This window comes from Pelobates fuscus, chromosome 13, assembly GCF_036172605.1.
Source record: "Pelobates fuscus isolate aPelFus1 chromosome 13, aPelFus1.pri, whole genome shotgun sequence".
Lineage (NCBI taxonomy): Eukaryota > Metazoa > Chordata > Amphibia > Anura > Pelobatidae > Pelobates > Pelobates fuscus.
Window position 1 is genome coordinate 32974397 of NC_086329.1, and position 25783 is coordinate 33000179.

A 25783-nucleotide genomic window follows, 5' to 3' on the forward strand; every position below is an offset into this window, starting at 1 on the left:
TTTTTTTTTTTGTATTTGTGTTTACTTTTGTATCACACAGCTATGTTACAATGCTGCTGCCTAACCCATGTGTTCCCTATTAAGGGTTAATAAGCATTTAGGGGTTTATAGAAAAATACCTCTCTCTCTCTCCCTCATTAAAGAGATCTTTGTCAGAGGCTTAAAGAAGCAAGGGGAATAGTCACTGTAGGACCCACCTAAGAGGTTTGTCTTGATGTGACAGGTGAGCATTTTAGCGGAACTGCAATGCTGAGACTGAATATCTCCACTGTAATCCTCTGCAGCTGGAAGGAAAGTGCTGGTTACTAGATAAAGCCCATTCCCCCAGTAACTAGACGACACACAGTTCTGGGAATCAACTGATTTTATATTGGACACACACGTCTTTTATGCCCAGACCCCTACATGGTGTCTCCTATACAAACATACAGGGCTTTTCCTCCAAAGATCCTCTGTGCCTGAGAAAAAACTAACTCCGTTATCTCTCAGGTACAGAAAAATCTACAATATTTGAAAACACCCCAAAAATAAATTTTAATACTTCAGAACCCCACGAAAGTCACATCACCGAATAGCTTGGATCTGAGTGCACATTTTGCCAAAATATTACCGTATATACTAGAGTATAAGTAGAGTTTTTCAGCACATTTTTTGTGCTGAAAACCCCCAACTCGACTTATACTCGAGTCAATGTCTGTATTATGGCAATTTACAAGGGGCTGTGTAGGAGAGGGGGTGACAGAGAGCGTTTACTTACCGTATTTATCGGCGTATAACACGCACTTTTTTCCCCTAAAAATAGGGGGGAAATCGTGGGTGCGTGTTATATGCCGATATCCAATAATTACTTACATGTCTTGAAGCGTGGGCCGGTATTCAGCGCGCACCGCGGTACTGGAACTAAAATTTCAGGTTCCGGTTTCCGGCGGGACTGAAAGGAAGTGTGCACTCTTGTGCACACTTCCTTTCAGTCCCGCCGGAAACCGGAACCTGAAATTGAAGTTCCTGTACCGCGGTGCGCGCTGTGAAGCCGGGCCACGCTTGAAGACAGGTAAGTAATTATGGGACAAGGGAAAGTACACTAGGGGACACTATGGGAGGGGAGGGGGGAGAATACTATGGGAGGGGAGGGGGGGAGAATACTATGGGAGGGGGGAGAATACTATGGGAGGGGAGGGGAGGGGGGAGAATACTATGGGATGGGAGGGGGGGAGAATACTATGGGAGGGAAGGGAAGGGAAGGGGGGGGGGAGAATACTATGGGATGGGAGGGGGGAGAATACTATGGGAGGGAAGGGGAGGGGGGAGAATACTATGGGAGGGGAGGGGGGAGAATACTATGGAGGGGGGGAGAATACTATGGGAGGGGGTGGAGAATACTATGGAAAGGGGGGGAGAATACTATGGAAAGGGGAGAGAATACTATGGAAGGGGGGGGGGACACTATGGGAGGGGGGGAAATTTCCTGGAATTTCCTTCTAAAAATGAGGTGCGTGTTATACGCCGGTGCGTGTTATACGCCGGTGCGTGTTATACGCCGATAAATACGGTACCTCTCCTGCAGCTCCGGTCAGCTCCCTTCTCCTCTGCGCCGGTCCGGTCAGCTCCCTCTGCAAGTCTCGCGAGAGCCGCGGGGTCATAGCGCACCCGCGAGACTTACAGTGGGAGCTGACCGGACCGGAGGAGAAGGGAGCTGACAGGAGCTGCAGGAGAGGTAAGTAAACGCTCCCTGCCAGCCCCCCTCCACTGAACTGCCAATGCCACTGGACCACCAGGGAGTCAGAGCGCCCCTGCCTGCCATGTATCAAGCAGGGAGGGGCGACAAAAAAAAATAAATAAAAATAATATTTAAAAAATAAAATAAATAATATAACAAAAACAAATTTAAATTATAATTAATAATAAAAATGCCCACCCCCCACCAAGGCTCTGCAACACATACACAAACACACTGCACTCATTATATACACACACTGTAAATATTCAATTAATATAATTTTTTTAGGATCTAATTTTATTTAGAAATTTACCAGTAGCTGCTGCATTTCCCACCCTAGTCTTCTACTCGAGTCAATACGTTTTCCCAGTTTTTTGGGGTAAAATTAGGGGCCTCGGCTTATTCTCTAGTATATACGGTACTCCGATTCCTTCGTTCGTTTAGGAATGCCATTCGAATTAAGTTTTGACCAGTCGGCCACGGGGTGATGCTCCAAAACAGTTCCAGAGAAAACAAGGTAACGACCAGTAATCTTTTGGGGGTTCTCGCACGAACACTGATGAACCCATCCCCTGGCTGTTAAAATAGGAATGCTCACCCTGTTCGGTAGTTTCTGCCCCCCCAAACGCAGTTCTCCTAACTGTTCGGGAAAGTATACAGGCAGCAGTACCATCTTGACCGGGGTTCGAGAGAATGTGTAGCCGAAAGTCGTTCCACGCACTCGACGACCAAGTACTGCTGCCTGCGTTCAGGGGACAAAATGGCTGATCAGCGTCCACCAAGGGAAAGTACTCAAGTACTCCTTTATTGCGGTTAGCAGCCAGAGGTGGTTGGTGTTCTAATTCAATAACGGGGGGACCACACACACGTTCTGTTCAGTTCCCGGATACAGGTTTGTTCGTACAAACTCAATATGAGTTACAGGCAACCCCAGGGACTGATGCCAGGTCTGCCACAGGCATCCCCTCATGGCCATTGAAGTAACTAAATAACCTCCATTTGTTTAATAAGGAATAGGGATTTCAGCAGAGCGCAGGTAACTTTTTTCCTTTGGTTTTTACTAAAGGAAATATTTGCAAGTCCAGGGATTATTAAGCTATCTACAATATGCAATTGAAAAAAAAAATTTGAGGAGCACAGATAAGGCGAAAACAAAAGTGTAACATCGCTATTTTCATCCATTTAAATGCAAGGCCAATGATCACTCACAAAGAGGAATGGTTTTTGGATCCTCCATTATACTGCCATGCATGCAAAATATAAAAGGTTTGGAAGTAAAAAACCACAGTGCTATCTGAACAACTACTCTTATGACATTGCCGGCCGGTGGTGTGTTCCAGCCCTACTCATTCTTCTAGAGCAACTTTATTCTTTGAGGGCACTTAACTGATAGCCATTCAAATACTATTTCAAAGAGAACTGTATGCTATAAAACCAGTTAGATCATAAGTGTGACAATAACATCTGCACCATTTATAACATCTCACATGAGCAGCACAGTCATTTGTCCCTTGATTTTTCCCTGTCCTTGGAGAAAACAATTGGAGATACTTATAGAGTGCTGTTAGTGGAGTGACCACAAGGAGTCACTGATTTTTCCAGCATGGTAGAAATCAGTCCTTTTTGAAGGTCTTAGAATATATACACTTTATGGTTTAGAAATCACATATCACACAGTCATCTGAAAGGGAATCAGTAAACCCACGCAGAACATGAGTCCGTACTTGCAATGAGAGCTATGCATTGAATAGTATGTGTGTTCACTACAACATCAATGCTTGGTATTGCAGAGAGAATAGTGAAAATATATTTTCCTTGGATTGCTGTGTTTGAATGTTTCTAAAAGGTTTTTTTTTTTTTTTTTTATCTGCTCCATGCACATTATTGTAGGAGCATATGTATGTGGACATACTCTTCAGTCTAAACATGGTCTAAAATTACTCTCACACAGATAAAGAGAAGTTGATGTAAAATGTGAAGTGACCATCATACAGAACACGAAAGAAGCCCAGTTAGCAAATCATTTTATGTAATTACAAAAGAAAAAAAAAAAGCTGTTGTCCCAAGTGCCAGTTCCGGTCACAATAAATGTACATCCTCATGCGGAATATTTGACAATCTACCCTGAGGACCAAAGGCTAACTTCATTTTTAAAATATATCTTAATTCACACAATTGCATCTCATAGATTTACTTGCATATCAGAGCAGGGTTATACATATAAAGAGTCCTTTTCCACCCAATATTACTTTGGAAATATTAAAATGTTGTCTAGTTGCTACACTACATTATTAGGGGCTGTGTCAATCAGCAACAGAAAGTGCTAAATATTTATTTGCAAGGGGGGAAAAATACGTACAAAACAGATTGTAGCTTTCAATTAGCAAAGTATCCTACTGTCATCCTGCAGGGATGCAGTATCTCACTGAGATTGCAAATTAGAATAAGGTTTAATGACAGACTCGATTGTGCAGCTTTACTCGGCCTTGCAACACAATCAAGAAAATCACACAAATACAGTCCCCCACCCATAAAATACGAAAATAGAGGTGAGAATATAACTATATATATTCTCCCCGTTTCCAGCACTCAGGTTCCCAGGTCTTGTGTTTGCCCCGGTGCGACGTCCAGCCAAATAAACGTAAAGATGAGTGCACTCTGGGGTCTTCGTAGAAATAAAGTGAATGCTTTTTGTTCAGCACAATGCAAATCTCAACGTTTCAGTCCTAGAGAACTTTTATCAAGACAAAGAGCTAAGTGAGAGATAACAGTTATATACACACACACTGATTTAATTGGATGGTGAACAAACAAAAAATTTTTATATATATATATATATATATATATATATATATAATTGTATATTCTACATCTTCGCAGCCCTGTCATATACAGGGTAAAGACATTGCTTTGGGCAGTTCTTTAACAGTGATGTACATGCACATTCACATACACAAATTTACTGATTAATTTGGAGTCTGTGTGAAGAAATCCAGTATACAATAAGTTGAAAAATATATATAAATGCATGACAAATATATATTAATTGATAAAATAAGAGAAACTTCACTTTAAAGTTTGCTTCTGTAATTCCATGAACATGCAACATTGTTTGAGAACCCCTCGCAGACAAAGCTCCACCAATCAGAAACATCTCCAATCTGGTCCATACTATCTGGAGTTCTATCCCTAAAAATCCCAGTCCAGCAGTTTATTGGATACCTAGTTCTGGCCCCCAGTACAATATTCACTCTACACATCACTGGAACCAATCAAGAAGCTATTAGCAGACAAACCCTACCAAGCATATTGAGCGCCCCATTCAGTCAGTCAATGAGGCTGCGCAGTATTCGTCTGAGCAGCCAATGGCTCATGCACACAACCACAGCTGAGGCTCTCTTAGACAGCAAACATAGGAAGATGAGGTTCATGCAGTGTTTGCATACCATACAAGTATATGAGTAGACAAAATAGAAAGTATATATTTAACCTTTGGCATAACAAGATTGGCTAGGCTTATAGCTAAAGCATTTGGTGCAAATGTACTGCTATAATGTACTGCTGGAAGTCATGAGAAGGGAACCTCGTTGCTCCACAAACTATGCAATGAGCAAGAAGGCTCTATAAAGAAAATGAATAGGCACCTGCAGCCATCTTCTATGCATTTACCTTCATCCACCTTGTGAATTTGACATTTAGAACACCAAATCTGTGTGTAACACCATGAAAATTCAACCAATTTGCCTCACCTCTAATACGTGGTCGTGTCTGTGGAAAAAACAATTTATCATTCCCTTATCACCTTGCTTACTGGAATAAGTAGTGCAGAAAAAGTGTAACAACGGACTCCCCCCCCCAAAGTGATACAATGTCCAAGGTGACGTCACCTCAGGATGCCTCTGGTGTCCTCAGACATAAGACATGCTATGAGATTCCCCATGGGGGAATCTAAAATACAGCTGATTAAAATGAATACGGAATACTGTACGTAAAAAATAAAATGGCATAAACCATAGCCAACTATCTGAGTTTGCCACAACCCCACGTGTGGCAGTTGCACCTTATTAAAAATTCATAAATAAAAATTAAAACATCTTTATTTGGTTTTCCATTATGCAATCAAGGAAATGCCTTTAAACAACCTCTTGTCCAGGACTTGGAAAAAAAAAACAAAAACAAAAAAAAAACTTTAATTGGCAAGATGATTTTGTCTTATTGACATCTATTGCCTTTCACTTTTATACGACTGAAACTGGTTTTGTGCTTTTGTAAATCACTGAATGATGATTAATACACACAGATCCAAACCTCGGGCCCTATTTTATTATAAGCAGTATCATGTACTAGAATTATTTTTAGCTTGTAGCGGATACTCCCTTTTCCAAGGTGTTACTGTACAAATCGGCTAAAGGTTTTGAAAAGCAGGTTTGCCCTTAGTGAGAAATTGTAGGGTGATGTGTGATATGTAAACCTAAAACAGTTTGGAGTGCTTCTGTAAGCAGCTGATAATCTGCTATATAAATGTAACTCTTGGCATGCAGAACTAAACAATTCAAGCCAACCAATGGCAAAACCAGTCGTGAATTTATCTTCAAGCAGCGAGTATTAAAGAAGTGGTCATCCCTAAGAAATGTTAAATATTCTTAATTAAAAACTAAACATGGATTTTGAGATTTTCAGTCTTTGTTGAGAAAATTTAAGTGATACTATATTCACCAAAACAACTTTAGCTTAATGAAGCAGTTTGGGTGTACAGATCATGCCCCTGCAGTCTCACTGCTCAATTCTCTGCCATTTAGGAGTTAAACCAGTTTGTTTATGCAGCCCTAGCCACACACCTCCCTCGATGTAACCGCCCACAATAACAGCAGTCTTCATTTTAGCGAACACTTGGATTATACGATTTCTGATTATTCCAGACATTTTGAACCTGGTCCCTACTTTACTTCCCCTCTTCCCCGCCCCATTTACATCAGGTGACCACTGACGTTGACAGTGGATTTTTGGCGTTTTCGAAAAATACTAAATGCAAGCATGAATATTCAAGGGATGACCCATCTTCCAGAATCACACAAAAGTTCAAATCCTGAGTAATTATGGGTGCATAACATTTAAATCTAAACGTATCTGAAACCAGTAGACCCTTCAGGAGTGTTTCCAAAAATCTAGCGCACAAACTATCATTCACCAATCCACAGTGTAGGAAAGCGAATATGCAGTTGAATAATCCAACTGGTTGAATACTTAAGGGAAAGTAGTTGGTGCAAGGGTCTACACTTCCAGTTGCAAACACAGAATTCCATAATGCATGGCACATATCATTTGGGGACAGCTGTGGTACATCTGCAAACAGCCATTCCACACAGCCATCTTTGTAGCTTCACCAGTAATGGAGTATTATACATAGCGTACTGACTACATCAAGTAAAATAGCTGTACATGCATTCGAAAGTCACTCAATTAGAATATATTCATACATCCTTTTTGTAGTTCAGTGAATTCATAATTATGACTGTGGGGCTTTACAATTATTTAATTATACACTCATTTGACCTTTATTTTCACATAGAACATTTCTTTCAGAGCTAGTATTTCTATTGGATTAAGTTCCTAGCTAGAGTGTAAACTAAAGGAACAACATATTTAATTATTATCAAACAAGGCACATGGATTAGGAGAACAAAGACATATAGGTAAAGGGTGCAGATTAAATTATGTATCCTAAAAATGTCAACTTGATAACATATGGGTATAAATAACTGGAAAATAATCAGATTGTTTAAAGGATCACTAAAGTCACTAACCACTTCATCTCACAGTGGTCTGGGTGCAGTGGTTCTGTAGGTGTAACCCTTCAAGGTAAAACAATGTTGGTTTGCAGAAACTGCAATATTTACATTGAAGGTTTAAAACACACCTGTAGTGGGGGTCTTCCTGACAGTCACTAGAGGTAGGGTGCCCAATAGGTAGATCAACAAATTTAACATTATAGCTTCCATGATGCTTTGTCATTGTAAAAGGCATTCAAAGAATCATGGGAGTTGTAGTCCTACAATAGGGGTGCCCAAAATGAAGACCCTCAGATGATGTAGAACTACAACTCCTATAATACTTTGCATGCCTTTAGAATTACAAAGCATGAAAGTTGTATTTTTAAAACCTCTGGGGATCTACCTTTTGGGCACCCCTGCACTAGAAGCTCTTCCACTGCAATGACCAAATAAAAGAGTCCCTTTAACTTTCCTCAGAGATTTATTGATTCAAGATGCTAGAGGAGATGTTAATTGTCCAGGACTGTTTGGCGTGTGCTTTCTCTGCCCCATAGCTGCCTCCTCGACAGTCTCAGCGAATCCAATGCTTTCCTATGGGAAAGTATTGTGATTGGCTGAGAAAATAACTTCTGATGTCAGCCAAGCAGACAGATCAGGGGCAGAGCCAGCAGCAGCAGACTGGAGTAAATGTAAGACTGTATTATATTTAGGGGGGCAAGGGGACTAGATTGTGTTTTTAACACTATAGTGTCAGTGTCAGGATTACATGTTTGTGTTCCATACCCTATAGTGTTCCTTTAAGGGCCACAAGGATGTAATAGAGCTATGACATTTTTCATCAGATGAGACCAAATCCCTGTTGAAGCTGTAATGATTCAAAGACACCCGAGTCCTCAGTCTTTCCGCTAGTGCCAAATTCAGTTCAAATGCAAGCTGATTAAACCTACAAAACCCATGTGTTTATATAGTCTTTACATAGGACTGAGCACTAATGTACACACTACTGGCAGCAGAATGAACGTACAAATCTATGAAAGTGTTCTCCCCATGATTTGTTCTAACTCGCTTAAGCATTTTGCTCTTCACCAGATGGACATTTTTATTTATACCTATATTCCACCATGTATATCTTTTTTCCCTCCCTCACTTCAATCCAAGCACCTCCAACTCTTTTTCTTGGATGCGTTTGAGTAGTCATAATTGAAGGCCCAGTTACTACTGGAAAAGATAATCATAGTACACACCGACCATTCAAGTAATTGTGACAAATGAGAAACATATTTCCCTCTTTAGTGGCGTTTCCGTGAATCTGTACAGAATTTATAAGTGTTTACGTGAACATCTGCTGTGCTAAAGACATAAATAAACTCTGATCAATGGGTGGCCCTATTAGGTGGAAGGTTACAGATATCTCAAAGCACTAATTAGTCTCATATATACGGTACTTTGCCATCAGGAGCGCTAAAGCTTGGCTTTCAACTTTAAATCCAAGAATTCAACGGTTTACATCAAGTAGGAGAGCTCACAGCAAATTCAAGGCAACCCTTTGGTGGCCTGGAAACGATATCTCCCAAGAGCAATGAACATATAATGGATCATAAAAATAAAACTTGTTGTTTTAGAAGATGTTAATGCATTAATTTCTTAAAATCCAGTATCCATGGCACTGCCATCATAAGTTGCGACACTAAAATTCTGTACCTATCTTCACGAAAAATCATCTATCCCTTTGGAGAGCTTGCCGTCTGCCATAGTTAGTGTAGGAACGAAAAATCCTTGCAACTACAGTGCATGTTAGATTCTTTTCAGTACTTTTACACTGAAAAAAAGATAAAAAATGAAGCAATGATTGCGTGTAAAAAAAAAAAAATAGTCAAGCTCTACTAGGGCCATAAATTCACTACTTTAGCCTATATTTTGCAATCTGATTTTGTCTGCCAGGTATTGAAACAGATTTTTCTTTAAGTAATATCTGCTAATTGTTCTGCTAACGCAATGTGTGCCATGACCAGATGCACACTAAGCACTTTAATCATGTTTTTTCATCAGCAGTTTGAGTTTAAGGTTGGATAACATGGGGCAACGCGCACACTATGGATCGAGGTAGAATATCTTTTTAGTGCTGGATCCTAATTTTTATTGAAACAAAGGAAAAATACATCACAATATAAACTGAAATACAAAAGATTCATGAAGATGCATATAGATGCACTCTATATACAGAGTAGAAATGCCTAATTTTTCATTGTTAAGGATGTCAAGTAAATTATCTCAACAGTTAACACAAAACAGCAGTAAAATACCATAAATCCTCAGGGTTCCACTGGTTATATTGTCACAGTAGGGTAGTGCTGGGCTATCCTTCACTGGCAAGGGGGTGGGACAAGGATAGAGGACGTGGTTTAAGAAATCAGAGCAGAGGAAATGGCGGCTTCCCTCACACCAAAATCACCATGCAACCCAAGGAAAACCTAAAAACTGCCGTGCTAAACTTACACCATAGTCAAGAGCACGCTTTGGAATTAAGTCTCGAGAGCCCCCAAGAGTACAAGGGGACAGCAATCGTGCTTGTGCCCATAAAAGCATTAAGTCAACTAGTAAGCTGAAAATTAGAGATTCTTTCAGAGGCTTGCCGAAACGCAACCACTCAATGTGGCAGTCAGGCCCTGCCCCCTGGATCCTCAAGTTTTGATACAACAAATTCATGCATCAATGTTTTTAACTGGCTTCCAGTTATGGCTGGTATTCGTTCAGCATTTTGGGAGTCTTTTTTTACATTATATTGAATATTAATATTAGTGCTTCTTATTCACCTTACATTACTGTTCTCATCATTAGGATTTAAAGCACATATTTTGAATTACAGTATTCTCTCCTCCCTCCCTCCCCCCCCCCCCCTCAGCTTAGCAACAGAGTGCTCAAGTACAGCAAGACATTATGACTAAAGAAAAGAAAGTTCCACTCCAGATTATACACCACTAAGTATCACAGATCTCACATACCTAAAATGCTAACCATAGTTACAATCTGTGATAAACAGTGTTAATCCCTAAATATGTGCACTGAAAAAAGGCTCGCAAAAAAAAAAAAAAAAAATTCTGCATGCAAAAATTGGATGGTTCTGTTTATTAAAACATTTAATATTTCAGAATACAAAACATGTAATACATTTTTAATATACAGATACAGATATAGTGCACAAGTCTGAGTTTACCAAATTCTTAAAGGTCACATCGGTTTCCCCCGACTGCTTGCTCTTCCTTACTATACATAAAAACCATGTAGACTTTATACCACCAATCAAGATGGTGGTTAAGAACCGCACGTTACCCAACATTTTAAAATTCAAATGCTTTTCTGAGAGATTTTTTTCTATTTTAAATACCCAAACACAAACACACAGACCCACAAAATAAATGTATAGATACAATAGCAGCATATAACCATATAGTGTAAATTATAGCGCAGCTTAATAGCATAACTGATGTATTTATATTATTTTAGATACTCAATTTCGCTCTATTACAACAGAAAAACATTATTTGTATGCACTTCCCAAGGAAAGGAAATTCATTGAACTGAAAAGATGGATTGGATGTGAAGATTGGGAAAGCTGGATGTGCAACTTTAAAACGGTTGATACGGAGCATCAGGCAATGACAGTGAAGATGGGGGGTGATATACCAAACAAGCTAAAATCTAGCAACAATAATGCAATAAAAAGTGTGCCATATATACTCACGAATGATTACTTCAGAGCTAGGAGGTGTACCAGGAGGTACACTATTGTTTGTAAAGGAATACGCCTACTCCAACCTCCGCTTATTTATTGGCTTAATGAACTGTTTGGCAACAATAGATTTGACATCACTGTCTCCATACTTGCATGACTTTTTTTAGCAGCATGCACAATTCTGAATATATTTCCCACCAAGGTAAATAAGGTAACCTTTATTTCACCAAAAGTCAAGGAACATACCTTTCTATGTTGTTAAATGGCTTTTCCTCTTATTTGGGATTTTAGACTTTGTTATCTTGGCGTTTACCAATATATTTAAAGGGAAACTCCAGTGCCAGGAAAACAATCCATTTTCCTGGCACTGGAGGTACCCTCTCCCTCCCACCCCCCAATCCCCAGTTGCTGAAGGGGTGAAAACCCCTTCAGTCACTTACCTGAGGCAGCGACGATGCCCCTCGTCGCTGTCTCCTCCTCCGCTCCTCCCTCTGATTCCGTCGACCAGTGGGCGAGACTGATCCCGCTCACCGGCCGAGGAGACCTAATGCTCATGCGCGGCAATGCCGCGCATGCACATAAGCGCTCCCCATAGGAAAGCATTGAAAAAGATTTTCAATACTTTCCTATGGGGAAATGAGCGACGATGGAGGTCCTCACACAGCGTGAGGACGTCCAGCGACGCTCTAGCAAGGAAAGTCCTTGCTAGAAATCGGGAATTGACTTCTAGTGGCTGTCTAGTAGACAGCTACTAGAGGTGGAGTTAACCCTGCAAGGTAATTATTGCAGTATATAAAAAAATTGCAATAATTACACTTGCAGGGTTAGGAGTAGTGGGAGTTGGCACCCAGACCACTCCAATGAGCAGAAGTGGTCTGGGTGCCTGGAGTGTCCCTTTAAGTCTCATGCTTGAGCCATACCTACTGCATGATGATTACCCATTTTAAATAAACTATAGTCAGAGCACATGTTTACATACTGTGCTCACTTATTCAAAATTGTATTTTCCTCAACTACAAACAGAACTGTTTAGTTATAAACATTCTTTTAAGCTGTATTTTTTCCATTTGTTCTTATCCATATCAGCAGGGCACTTTTGATAATTTTTTTTTGTCTTTTGACACAATATGGCCGTGTTGAAAAACCATAAAAACTTTTTATTCTGATATTCCACACTCCCGTAACCAATGAAACATAAAAACAAGTACACGCAAAAGAGAGCATGCTGGCTTTTGTCATCTTTCAAAAACTTGGTGATTATTTCATTGGAGTACAAAATATGTTGTGTGTGGAGGAAGTAATCTTAAACGGCAAACCAGACACCATAACCACTGAAGCAGAGAGTCTGTGGGTACTGTAACAGTCTTGTTTTATCCCCAAGCAGGTTTTAAGCAGTTTTTTAAAAACCAAAATGGGAGAGCTCTCTGGGTACAGAGGAGAGCCTGGTTTATATGCCTTAGAAATAGATCTACGATATTTTAGTACGTCCCTAAATATTTAGTTGTATTATTTTTAGTTTTTTTTTTTTTTTTTTTTAAATCTGTTTTACATAATAATTAAATGTTTTATAAGAATAAAATATTATTTCTCTAAGGGAAGGGATGAAGAAAAAAAATATATTAGAAAATTGAGACTAAAATATACAGATTATTTAAAAAGAGACACTGTAGGCACCCAGACCACTTCAGCCCATTGGGAGCAGGGTTAAATCCTCTGGTAGACAGCCACTAGAGGGACTTCCGGGTTCTTCAAAGACTTTGTTGTCTTAACGACACTGGACGTCCTCACGCTATGCATGAGGACCTCCAGCGTCACCGGAACACTCATAGAAAAGCACAGCCGCGCATGCGCATAAGGTCTCCCCCGCCAACGGACATCAGCAGAGGAGGAGCGAGGGACATCGGCGCTGGATTCAGGTAAGTGACAGTAGGGGTTTTAACTCCAACGATGTCGGATGGGGGGCAGGAGGGAGGGAGGCACTCCAGGATTCTACAGTGCCAGGAAAATGGGGTTGTTTTCCTAGCACTAGAGAATCCCTTTAAGAGCATGAATTCTGCAATTTTATATTGGGTCAACCATAGATAACATGACATTTGCCTATATTCAAAATGCTGCAGTATACTGTTAAGAAGGAGATTAAAATTGTACAATGTACAACCAAGATAGTCAAAACAGAAATGTCAAATAGCACCAGAAACTCACATTAAATAAGCAACTGGGGATTACATGCAACAACCCAAAAATCATATTATGTACCCCCTTGCCAAAAGGTGTACTCTAGTCTATGACCAATTAGATATGCTTGCAGGTTACTTGCACTTTCAATAAAAATGTTCTAGCATGCAGTTCTGTTAAATGGTTAATCCAAGTATCAAAATCACTAAAGTCTGCTGGAGTGGTTATAATGCTAGGAGTACCCTGGCATAGCTCCCCTAAGATGGGGGTAAATAGTTTGCCCCCTTACCTGGGTCCTGCTGAAAGACGTGCATTTGGCTTTGAGAGAGCTGCAGAAGCCAGATGCCAATCCAGCCAGTCACTCATTCATTGACTGAGCCGCTGTGCAAAGACTGTGACCCCCTGTGCATAGAATATGCACATAATTGGCTTTAGCCAGGCTGGAACTCTCTTTCTAGTCTGGTTAATGACGCTGTTGGAAAAGTATTTCTATTTCTTTCAGGTAGCCTTTATATCTGTGTATATAAAGCATTCCCTGAGCTGCACATAAAAGGTTCAAGCAACAGAACTAAAGGAAGAAGAAAAAAAAAGGCAAACCTACCTTTTAGAGCTGGCAGTTTCTGCAGTTCTCGATTATTGCTCACATTAAACCTTGAGGAACTCTGTCGTTTCTCTTTCTTTACAACAGCTTGAGGAGTAGGTACTTTTATTTTGGATACTTGAGCTGGTGGGGGGGTACTATTTGCTTTTTTGTTGGATACCTAAAAATGAAGTAAACAATTATACATACATATCTCAATAGAGAAAAAAGTGCTTGTGAATAATTAGTTTTCTGTGAATTTAAGAGACATGGAACCCTCCTTTTACATTACATTGACATTGTATAGACATCAGTGTTGAGCTTTAGGTGAGTGAGAACAAAAAACAAAAAAACAACCACTTTTCTAAATTGTGTTTATATTTAGAGAGTTGCAGGTTATGGTCCAACTCCATAATAACATGTGCTGCTAAAATGAGCCACAAAATTAGTATCATGACAGTTTACATACACTTCTCATTGAGCTGCATTGGGAAGTCTGTGATGATTATGTTATTTATATAGAGCAAACAAATTCTGCAGTGCTTTATAGTGGATGGACGAACAAACATGTAGTTGTAACAAGACAAGTTTGGTGGTTCAGGGCCCTGCTCAATGAGCTTACATGCTAGAGGTAGAGGGGTAAAGTGACACAAAAGGGAAGGATAGTATTAGACTAATGACAGTTGAAGAATCAGCCACTGTATGTTACCGTATATACTCTAGTATAAGCCGAATTTTTCAGCACATTTTTTACAGACATTTTTTACAATACAGACAGTGACTCGGCTTATACTCGAGTCACTGTCTGTATTATAGCAATTTACATTGCCATAATACAGACTGGGGGCTGGTAGAGAGCGCTTACCTTTCCTGCAGCTCCTGTCAGCTCCCTTCTCCTCCGCGCTGGTCCGTTCAGCACCTCTGTCAGCTCCCAGTGTAAGTCTTGCGAGAGCAGCGGGGTCATAGTGCGGCTCTCGCGAGACTTACGCGGTGAGCTGACAGGGGAGCTGACCGGACCGGCGCGGAGGAGAAGGGAGCTGACAGGAGCTGCAGGAGAGGTAAGAGCTTCCTGCCAGCCCCCCTCCACTGAACTGCCAATGCCACTGGACCACCAGGGAGTGAGAGCCCCCATCCCTGCCATGTATCAAGCAGGGAGGGGGGACAAAAAAAAATAAAATAATATTTTTTTATTAAAATAATTAAAAATATATATATAATAATAAAATTGCCCACCCCCCACCAAGGCTCTGCAACACACACTGCATTCATTATATACACACACACTGTAAATAAATATTCAATTAATATAATTTTTTTAGGATCTAATTTTATTTAGAAATTTACCAGTAGCTGCTGCATTTCCCACCCTAGTCTTATACTCGAGTCAATACGTTTTCCCAGTTTTTGGGGGTAAAATTAGGGGCCTCGGCTTATATTCGGGTCGGCTTATACTTGAGTATATACGGTAATCCGAACACGCCTTTACCTGTTATTTGTGAGCAGGGCAATGATATATAGCATTTCTGATTCTCACCAAGAGTTTAATTATTGCGAGATACTACCAAACACTAACACCGGAATTAATCCCCCACTTTCTTAAGACACTTAACGGCCTGACCCAGGGCGACCCCGCTACCGCCCCCGATGCTGAATGCGTCGATCACTATTATCCCCAAGCCCGGCAAAGACCCCACGCAATGTGGGAGCTACAGGCCCAACTCATTAATAAACCTTGATGTAAAATTAATGGCAAAAATGATCGCTAACCGGCTTAAACCCCTATTGTCAGACTTAATACATCCTGACCAGGCCGGCTTTGTGCCGGGCCGCGAAGCCAGGGACAACACCACAAAAATATTAAACGTCATCCACGGGGCAACAGTAAAGGACACACCAACACAGCATATGGCGATAGACGCTGAAAAGGCCTTTGACAGGGTGGACTGGTCTTATCTGTTCATGGTCCTGGAGGTCCTGGGGACCGGTCCGAGACTGAGGAACTGGATACAAACCTTATACAGGGGACCGTCCGCCCATGTCAGGGTCAATGGCCATTTATCCACACCCTTTCAGATAAATAACGGTACGCGTCAGGGATGCCCCCTTTCACCCCTCTTATTTGTCATAGCTATGGAACCCTTTTTAACGGCTATCAGAAACAACACTAATATACGAGGGTACAGGTACCCTGGAGGTGAGACGAAGGTTGCAGCATTTGCGGACGACATCCTCTTCACGATCACTGACCCAATCAAAACCCTCCCGCAGATACAAACTGACATAGGACTCTTCGGGGCCCTCTCTAATTTTAAAATAAATGCCGACAAATGCGAAATCCTGGGGATTTCCGTGAGGCCGGCCCTACAGGCACTCATACAACACACTCACGCCTTCCCGTGGACCCGGACCGGGCTAACCTACCTGGGAATAAAACTAACCGCACCGTCCAAAGGCCTATACAAACTCAACTACCTCCCCCTCCTAAACAGCATCAAGCAAGACCTCCACAAATGGGACCTCCCCCACTTCTCCCTCATAGGTCGGATTAACATCTTGAAGATGATGGTCCTACCGAAAATACTTTACCTATTTCAGGCTCTGCCAATTCCACTCCCTAGGGACTTTTTCAAACAAATGCGAACCCTGTTCCTACACTATACCTGGGGCAACAAGCCGGCTAGAATAGCCTACTCCACACTGACATCCACCATAGATAGCGGTGGCCTGGGTCTTCCCCACATATACAAATATTACGTTGCGGTATTGTTCACCCGTATAAAGGAATGGACAAACACTAGTAGGAAAAAATCATGGTACGACCTAGAACAGAGCTTTGTACAGCCCCCCCCCCCCCCCCCCTCCATACACTACCGTGGCAAACTTGTCCACTTACAGGACTCTCACCAACTCACCATCCACTCACACACAATATCCTAACAACATGGAGACGTTACAAAAACACGTGGGGTCTATCCCCAGGACTCTCGAGATATTTCCCCCTGGCAGACAACCCAGACTTCCAGCGAGGACAGGGCAGCCCCATCCTATTGAGACTCACGGGATCGCCAAACCCAGGCATTGCTGAGGTACTGGAAGCCAGTAATCCACCTACATTAAAGGCTCTTCCCAGGCGAAATAGGCAGGATACGCTCCTCGACATAATGGGCAGAACACAACTTAAAACTTCTTAAACAGGTCGGTCATCCCCTTCTGGCGCCCGAGGGAGGACACCCCCTTTGAAACCATGTGTACCCCAGAAGTTGCTCCAAAACGTCCCCTATCAAAAATTTACCGTATTCTTCAAACTGCTGACAGGGAGCATACTCCGCTTCTATTCCAACAGAAATGGATGAGAGATCTCCACATTCACATGTCGGATAGGGACTGGGCAGACATTATGAGAACAGGGATCAAAACCCCTGTTAGTGTGGCCCGTAAAGAGACCTTCTACAAAAGAGTCACTAGATGGTACAGGACCCCAGCTACACTGCACACATTCTGGCCCTCCGTTAGTGATAAATGCTGGAGATGCTCTGGGGGTTTGGGTGACATAGAACACATCTGGTGGAGCTGTCCAGCCATAAAGCCATACTGGCAGGTTATACTAGCTGATAGAGCAAACATTCTCACATTGAGACCAGGCCTCACCCCATCTCAGGTTTTACTAGGGTGGCCCCGCTCCTTCCAGGATCCTCATAAACAACAACTCCTACACACACTACTTGGGGAAGCCAACGCCCTTGTGCCAACACACTGGCGGCGACCCAGCATACCATGTAGGGAACAATGGATAAGACGGGTTGAGTGCACAAGGGAAATGGAAGAAATACATTGGTCAATATTGGGAAGACGGAACAAATACCTTAAAATATGAGGGCCGTGGCTTGAATTCTGGAATCGCTCCCCAGGAGATGATCGGAACTCAACCATCCTAGCTAAGTGATTGACCATCCGTACGTAGACAAAGACTATTACAATCTAGCACTATAGGAGAATCTACTAGAAATTATTCAGAGGTTACCAGGCAGAACAATTACCCCCTATCTCCATTCCTTTGTTACCTCTACTCTCCCCCTAGACTACCCCACTTCAGGTTACGTCTGCCATAGTCATACAACCCCTCAAAGGAAAGAGCTGCGCTATGGACGCCTACCTCCCTAACATTTTATCCGTTACACCAAAACCTCATGGTGCAGACTCGTCCCAAAGCTGGATTAAACGTACGGGGAAAAGTACAGTATCTAACTATGTGCATATGTATTGTTATACCCTTTTATGTAATACCTGAATGTCCCCTCTTCTCTTCTGTACCCCATACTCTTTATGCTTTTGAAAATAAAGAAAAATGTATTTAAAATAAAAAAAAGTTTAATTATTATTCACTGTGTAAACAATGTATATACACTGATCCGCCACAACATTGAAAACCACCTGCCTAATATTGTGTAGGTCTCCCTTGTGCTGCCAGAACAGCTTTGATGCATCAAGGCACGGACTCCACAAGACCTCTGAATGTGTCCTGTGAAATCTGGCACCAATAAATGAGCAGCAGATCCTTTAAATCCTGAGAGTTGTGAGGTGGCACCTCAACAGATGGGATCTGTTATTTCACCACATCCCACAAATGCTTAAAATCGGATTGAGAGCTTAGAAACTTGGTGGGCAAGGCAGCACCTTGAATTCTTTGCCTTGTTTCTCAAACCAATCCTGAAAAATGTTTGCAGAGTGCTGAAAGAGGCCACTGTGATCAGGGAACACCATTGCCATGAAGGTTTGTACGTGGACTACAACAAGCTATAGTTAGGTAGCACGTGTCAAAGTAACATCCACATGAATGCCAGCATACAAGGTTTCCTGGCAGAGCATTGCCCAGAGCATAACACTGCCTCCACTGACCTGCCTTCTTCCCATAGGGCATCATCCTGCTACCATTTTTCCCCAGGTAAACAACGCACATACACCCAACCATCCACCTCTCTATAAGAAAAAGAGTCATCAGACCAGGCTACCTTCTTACATTGATTCATAGTCCAGCTCTAAAGCTCAAGGTCCTAGTGAAGGTGCTTTTGGAAGTGGACATGGGTCATCTTACATGTACTGACCGGTTTGCCGCTGCGCAGCCACATACACAGCAAACTGCAATGTGTTTTCTGACCTTTCTAATCACTTGTCTATCATCGCCAGCATTAAAGCTACAGTAGCTCTTCTGTGTGATTGGAAGAGACGGGCTATTGTTCGCTTCCCATGTGCATCAATGAGGCTTGGTTGCCCATGACCCCCCATGCACCACTTTTTCGATAGGTAATAATCATTGTATACTGGGAAGACAACAATTCAATTTTGGAGATGCTCTAACCCAATCGTCTAGCCATCACTATTTGGCCCTTGTCAAAGTCTCTCAGATCTTTTCACTTGCCCATTTTCCCAGCTTCCAGCACATGAAATTCAATAACTGACTGTCCACTTGCTGTCTGTAAGTGGTTTTAATAACGTAGTCAATCAGTGTATAGTTGAATCTTTCCAAATTCTGTTTCCCATACACTTACCTATGTAAGGAAAAAAATAAAATAAAAAATCTACTACACTACGCTTAGATCTTTGCAAAGTAACAAAAAATGTATACCAAACCATTTACATAAGGAATATTATAAGAAAAATGATTTTAAAACTGCAAAGACCTAAGAGCACATAGTATTTTGGGGGGTTTATACAATATAAATACAATTTTAAAAAAAATCTATGTTATTACTGATTCAGGTGCTCAAATATTACCTCATGTTCAGGATTATCTTGACCTTCCTTTCCACTTTTGACAACTTTTCCAGCTTTTGGAGGTTCCTGGAAAGTAATAATAGTCAAATGTAATTTATGGTAGTATTTTTTTTAACTTTTTTTTTTAGGCTGAATAGCACTTTGATAAATAAGACAATTTGATTACTGAACCCATTCTGTGTGAAGTGCAGGACAAATTAAGGGATCATTTCTGAGAATTTGTGTGTGTGAGACCAAAGTTAAAAACAAAGTTGTGTCTATAAAAGAGCAGCTTTTAATAAAGGTCTAACATAAGCAGATCGGTCAGTACAAAAAAACATTCACATAAAAGGGCACTTTAAGCACCAAAACCACTACATCTTATTGAAGGGATTATGATGACCTCCCAACATCTAAGACCTTTTCACCTCTTCTGAGACAGAGGGACTTTCATGATATGCTGTGAGCACAGGGCTAACTCGCCCTAGCATTCGTAGCACACCATCACCACTCAACGTTGGAAGGATATGACTAATCTTAGTCACAGTAGTCAAAGTAAAAGGAAATAACCTAGAATGAATGAAAATATGGCAAGTGTTAAAGTGACACACTCTGGGAACAAACAACCTTGGCTTTGTACATTTAATAGCTTTTGGACTAATTTAATTTTTGCATGCTCAGTTTTTTTTTTTAATCTTTTTTGTAAGTCAATCCTTGTCCATAAAGCATACATGTTGGCATCTAACAGTGATCTAACATCAGTGTTAAAAGTGGTGGCAAGGGATGAACAACAGCACATGCACAGTGGTTGCTGTACTGGATAGTAGGAGAACTGCCTACTTGTGGAAGAGTTCTCCTGCTCTCCACTGTCAGTCAATTCTTTGCTAGATAAGTTTAAGTTGATTATACCAAAAAATTGACTGGAGGCAGAGGCGCCCACTTTTTTTTTTTTTTTAAATCAATTCCTTAAAGGAGCGCTGTAGTGCCAGGAAAACATACTTGTTTTCCTGGCACTATAATGCCCTGAGGGTGCCCCCACCCTCAGGGTTCCACTACCGATGGGCTGGATGTAGAGGAAGGGGTTAAATTTACCTATTTTTCCAGCGCCGGACGGGGAACTCGTCCTCCTCCTTCTCGTCATCGGCTGAATGTGCATGCGCGGCGCATTCAGCCAGTCCATAGGAAAGCATTATCAATGCTTTCCTATGGACGCTGGCATCTTCTCACTGTGAAAATCACAGTGAGAAGCGCGGAAGCGCCTCTAGCGGCTGTCAATGAGACAGCCACTAGAGGCTGGATTTACCCTATTATAAACATAGCAGTTTCTCTGAAACTGCTATCTTTATAGAAGAAAGGGTTAAACCTAGCTGGACCTGGCACCCAGACCACTTCATTAAGCTGAAGTGGTCTGGGTGCCTATAGTGGTCCTTTAATCTAAACATTTGCTACCACAAATATAGGATGAAATGTTATGCACTTTTAACTTAAAAATATGTGCTTGTATTTCACTCCTTACAATGTATTCTATTACTTCTAAAAATAAATAGAAAATCATAGCAATGACACAATTTAAATTAACACTATAGGTTCAGGAACTTCAATTTAAAAAGTCTTAAAGGGACACTATAGTCACCTGAACAACTTTAGCTTAATGAATCAGTTTTGGTGTATAAAACATGCCCCTGCAGCCTCACTGCTCAATCCTCTGATTACATCTGAAAGGTTAAAATCTGGGGGACCTGGCACCTAGACCACTTCATTGAGCTGAAGTGGTCTGGGTGACTATAGTGGTCCTTTAATGGTTTTCATGTATTTTCCTTCACTGCTTTTTTTTTTAATTCAGAGTTTATATTGCTTGTTATAATTTGTATAGAAGGTTTGTACTTGCATAATGCTAGCTTAGATCTGCTGTTTGAGTTCATTACTTGACACAGGACTAGATTACATTAGTTACAAGTTATTTTCTGTCCAAGTTTGGTGTGTTACTTAAATAAAAAAAGTGTTTTGCCCAAGAATTTTCATTCTGGTTCATCCCTAGTTAAAAGAAACACTAAGCTTCACAACCACTAAAGCCTGCAGAGTGAAGTGTCCTGGCAACTGGTAATTCATCAAACCATTTTAGATCAGTTTAAAAACTTAGGCGGGTCTTCAGATGCTGCAACACACTAGGCTTCTCCTATCGGAAAGATATTCCTCGTTGGCCGAAGGCTGACACTCTCAGACAATGAGAATGGCCGTGTTCAATGGAGATAACTGGATTCTCCTTGCAGGAGTACAGTGCAGACAATGGTAGGGCCCTCGGTAAGTTGTCAATCTGTTCTAAAATGTTTTGACACATTACTCTGGGCTGTAGTGGTTAGTGTGCTCCTTTAAAATTAATAAACAGTGCTGACCTGAAAATAATAGTAGTTAAATCTATGTCAACCCAAAACAGGATTACCCTTGCACAACTTATCAATATATTTAAACGTCCAAGTCTGCCCCAAAATTCCATAATTTGTTTTGAATTGACCAGAACACATGGATAAGTACACTACTAAGTGATTCCACATGAATAACTATGGAGCTTTAGGTTTTAGAATTAGAGTACCTGCAACATTAACAAGTACTGCAGACAAAATACTGAATTAAAAATATTTTAGGCTCCCTAGCAAACCAATGAAAGAGCTCAAAAAACACCCTACCAGTGTGTTTAACAAAAAAAAAAAAAACAACAGCATGCATAACATGAACGTGTTTTTTTTTTTTTTCATGAAAACAGGTTCCATGCCTCTGTTTGGTCTATTTGTCACACATGGGCCTTAAAGCACAAACCGCTGCAGATTTTGCTAGCTGTCAATTATCACTCTTCTAATGCAAGCTCTTGACTAACAAACCTGCTTCGGAATATTCTAAACGTATAATAAATATATGGCATGGGTATGTGGATTTCCCTTTCTCCATCTGCCTGTAGAATCCAAGTGACGATCTAACATCCTGGCCCCAAACCTCATAAGATGTGACAAATCCCAGAATCTGTTAAGCCATGGGTCTTCCATGTTTTATTACTATCACTTGTGTAGGCAGTTCAAATAAAATTATTTTCTTCCCTTTCTCATCATGGTACACATAAAAATTTGCCTCATTTGAAAATAAATTGCCTCTAAACATTATGCTAGCAATTGTACAGACCAAAAAATGGAAACCCTTTTTGAAAATAGAACCTACCACCGATCAATCACTTCTTTGACCTAGGCAGCTATGACGACAACTTACTGACCAAGGAGGGCAGGAGAACCCTCCTACAGGAGTATACGCTTGTTCTCCAGCACAGTAACTAGAGAGCATGTTCAGTAGTAGCCAACACTTCATTTCCTAGCTAGAGGAGTACACGATTGGGCTGGCTGATAAGACACCAATAAGCTCGAAGTGTCTCTAAGCTGTGTTCTGAGCTACATTTCCACCATCCTTTTTAATTTTAGACTGACAATGTGGCAGAGGGTCAAGCTTTTGCAGACAAGATAGCCTTGGGTGTTTTTTTTGTTTTTTAAAAAGTCAAAAGACTCCTTGTACCATGACAACTAACATAAGTTGTAGTGTGTGTGGATGGTGCTTTAAAGTGTCACTTTAAGCACTCTAATGGAATAAACTACTTTATAACACTTAATCAGTCGCCTGTAGCACAATTAGACTTGTGGAAAAAGCTCTTAGGCACTAGTCTAGTCTAAAGATTTCCCAAAACAGCTCACTACTTTAGGGAAACTTTGAGAATCCTAACTACTCAGAAAGACCTTCCTACACCATCGACAGCTCTTCCCTTTAGAAGGGCAAACATGACCTCTTGACTCTATATGCCAAGCTTATGTAATTGAATTTAATTGCATGAAACTGCAGCGGAAACGCGTGGTGCTTAATTATATAAAATGGTGTTTTTATTGAAGTGCTACCTGGGAATATGTTAGACTAAACTCACGAGCAGGGCATTCCATGCCTTGTGTTCCTCTAGACTTCTTCAGGCCTAATAGTAATATTTTCACATTTCACAGTGCTGAATTATAAATGATAATACACACGTGCATTGTGTAGCCACCTAGTACCATAGGAATGTAGTATTTAGCCCCCACCCCATTTCCCTACGGGTACTGTGTGTGTGGCCCCTTGTTGCAGCGTAAACAACCTCCCTGACAAATCTTCAAGCTATCTGAGAGACTCTCCATGGATGTGAAATCTGCTAGGAGTATTGGGGATCAGCTCTCAGGGAGTCTCTTCCTCGAGGGATGTGAGTGAGATATGCTAGGAGGATTGGGGTCCAGCACTCAGTAAGTGGGGTGTGAGTGAGGATTGGGGCCCAGCACTCAGTGAGTGGTCAGGCTCCAGCACTCAGTGAGTGGTCAGGCTCCAGCACTCAGTGAGTGGTCAGGCTCCAGCACTCAGTGAGTGGTCAGGCTCCAGCACTCAGTGAGTGGTCAGGCTCCAGCACTCAGTGAGTGGTCAGGCTCCAGCACTCAGTGAGTGGTCAGGCTCCAGCACTCAGTGAGTGGTCAGGCTCCAGCACTCAGTGAGTGGTCAGGCTCCAGCACTCAGTGAGTGGTCAGGCTCCAGCACTCAGTGAGTGGTCAGGCTCCAGCACTCAGTGAGTGGTCAGGCTCCAGCACTCAGTGAGTGGTCAGGCTCCAGCACTCAGTGAGTGGTCAGGCTCCAGCACTCAGTGAGTGGTCAGGCTCCAGCACTCAGTGAGTGGTCAGGCTCCAGCACTCAGTGAGTGGTCAGGCTCCAGCACTCAGTGAGTGGTCAGGCTCCAGCACTCAGTGAGTGGTCAGGCTCCAGCACTCAGTGAGTGGTCAGGCTCCAGCACTCAGTGAGTGGTCAGGCTCCAGCACTCAGTGAGTGGTCAGGCTCCAGCACTCAGTGAGTGGTCAGGCTCCAGCACTCAGTGAGTGGTCAGGCTCCAGCACTCAGTGAGTGTTCAGACTCCAGCACTCAGTGAGTGTTCAGACTCCAGCACTCAGTGAGTGTTCAGACTCCAGCACTCAGTGAGTGGGAGTGTGAGTGAGTGTTCAGACTCTGTCCCCCTCAGCTGACACTTTTCTCAGTAACTTGGTGACTAGGCCCAGAAGCGCCGGCTAAAGTTTGCTCAGTGCCCCACCTCCCTCCAGGCCGGCCCGGCCGCCTCCCTCCCTGCACTCCGGGCCGGGGGAGCTGGGAGGGAGGAGGCGGGAAGGCTGGCTGACTGGGGCGCGGGTCGCACTCACTTTCTCCTTCTTGGTTTTATTCGGCATGGCGGCGCTCCGTGCTCCCCCCCTGTCTCCTCCTCCTCCGGGTTGTCAGCGGCGGCGGCAGCTCCTCGGACTCCGGTGACAGTCACCCCTCCCCCGCCCGACTCACTTCACTCACTGCCTGACTGACTGGCTGGCTGCTCTCCCCTCCTCACTCTCCCAGGCTGCAGCCGCAGCGCCTCACCTCCGGACACGTCCTCTCCCATTGGCTGGCCGGCGTCACGTGCTCCAACGTCTCCATGCCCAGCGCCTGTCCTCCGTCACCGTGTACCCGTCACTTCGGCCACGCCCCTGCTCGCTCGCTCGCTCGATGGAGGCAATTCACGCGAGAGCACGGGGAGTGGGCGGGGCCGTGCTGTAAGTAGTTCACTGCCTACGCTGCAGGTGCTCAGTCCTGCTGCCCGGGCTAGAGAGGCAGGAGCTTCTACAGGGAGCTGCTGTCACCTGGCCGGGGATTATTCAAGTTCAATTCAGGTTAAAACAGCCGAACATGGAGCTGTACTGGAGATTTTTTTTATTTCAATTCTGCTTTTTTGACCTAATTTTTTTTTTTAGAAATTCATGTGGTATTCTCACTAATTCATACTTTACAGGATTATTCACTACAGTGAGAATTCATGGAACATTTTATATCTTTAGACCAGAGTTCTCAAAACGAAAGCAAAAGCTGACGCACAGGATCCATCACTAATGTGAGACTTGCTGGGAATTCAAAGTGAATTCGTTCAAATTTAATGTCAAAATGACTAAATCTGAAAACGAGAGACTTGGAGAAATATTTTCTAGTTCCGCTATTTTGGG

General features: G+C 42.2%; 1 protein-coding gene across 3 annotated transcripts in view; it reads right to left on the reverse strand.

Moving 5' to 3' along the window:
• Positions 1 to 25251, reverse strand: part of PPP2R5C (protein phosphatase 2 regulatory subunit B'gamma) — an 87504-nt gene extending 62253 nt beyond the window's left edge. The window contains exons 1-3 of one of the 3 annotated variants that reach the window (XM_063440009.1): positions 25167 to 25250; positions 19749 to 19814; positions 13998 to 14157 (exon numbers count right to left, since the gene is read on the reverse strand). In XM_063440009.1, coding sequence (XP_063296079.1) covers positions 13998 to 14157; positions 19749 to 19814; positions 25167 to 25223 — 283 coding nt within the window. In that variant the 5' untranslated portion in view covers positions 25224 to 25250. Of the gene's footprint in view, positions 1 to 13997; positions 14158 to 19748; positions 19815 to 24958; positions 25079 to 25166 lie in introns of those variants that run through there. The other 2 variants (XM_063440010.1, XM_063440011.1) reach the window with 2 other exon arrangements.
• Between the last annotated feature and the right edge of the window lie 532 nt (positions 25252 to 25783).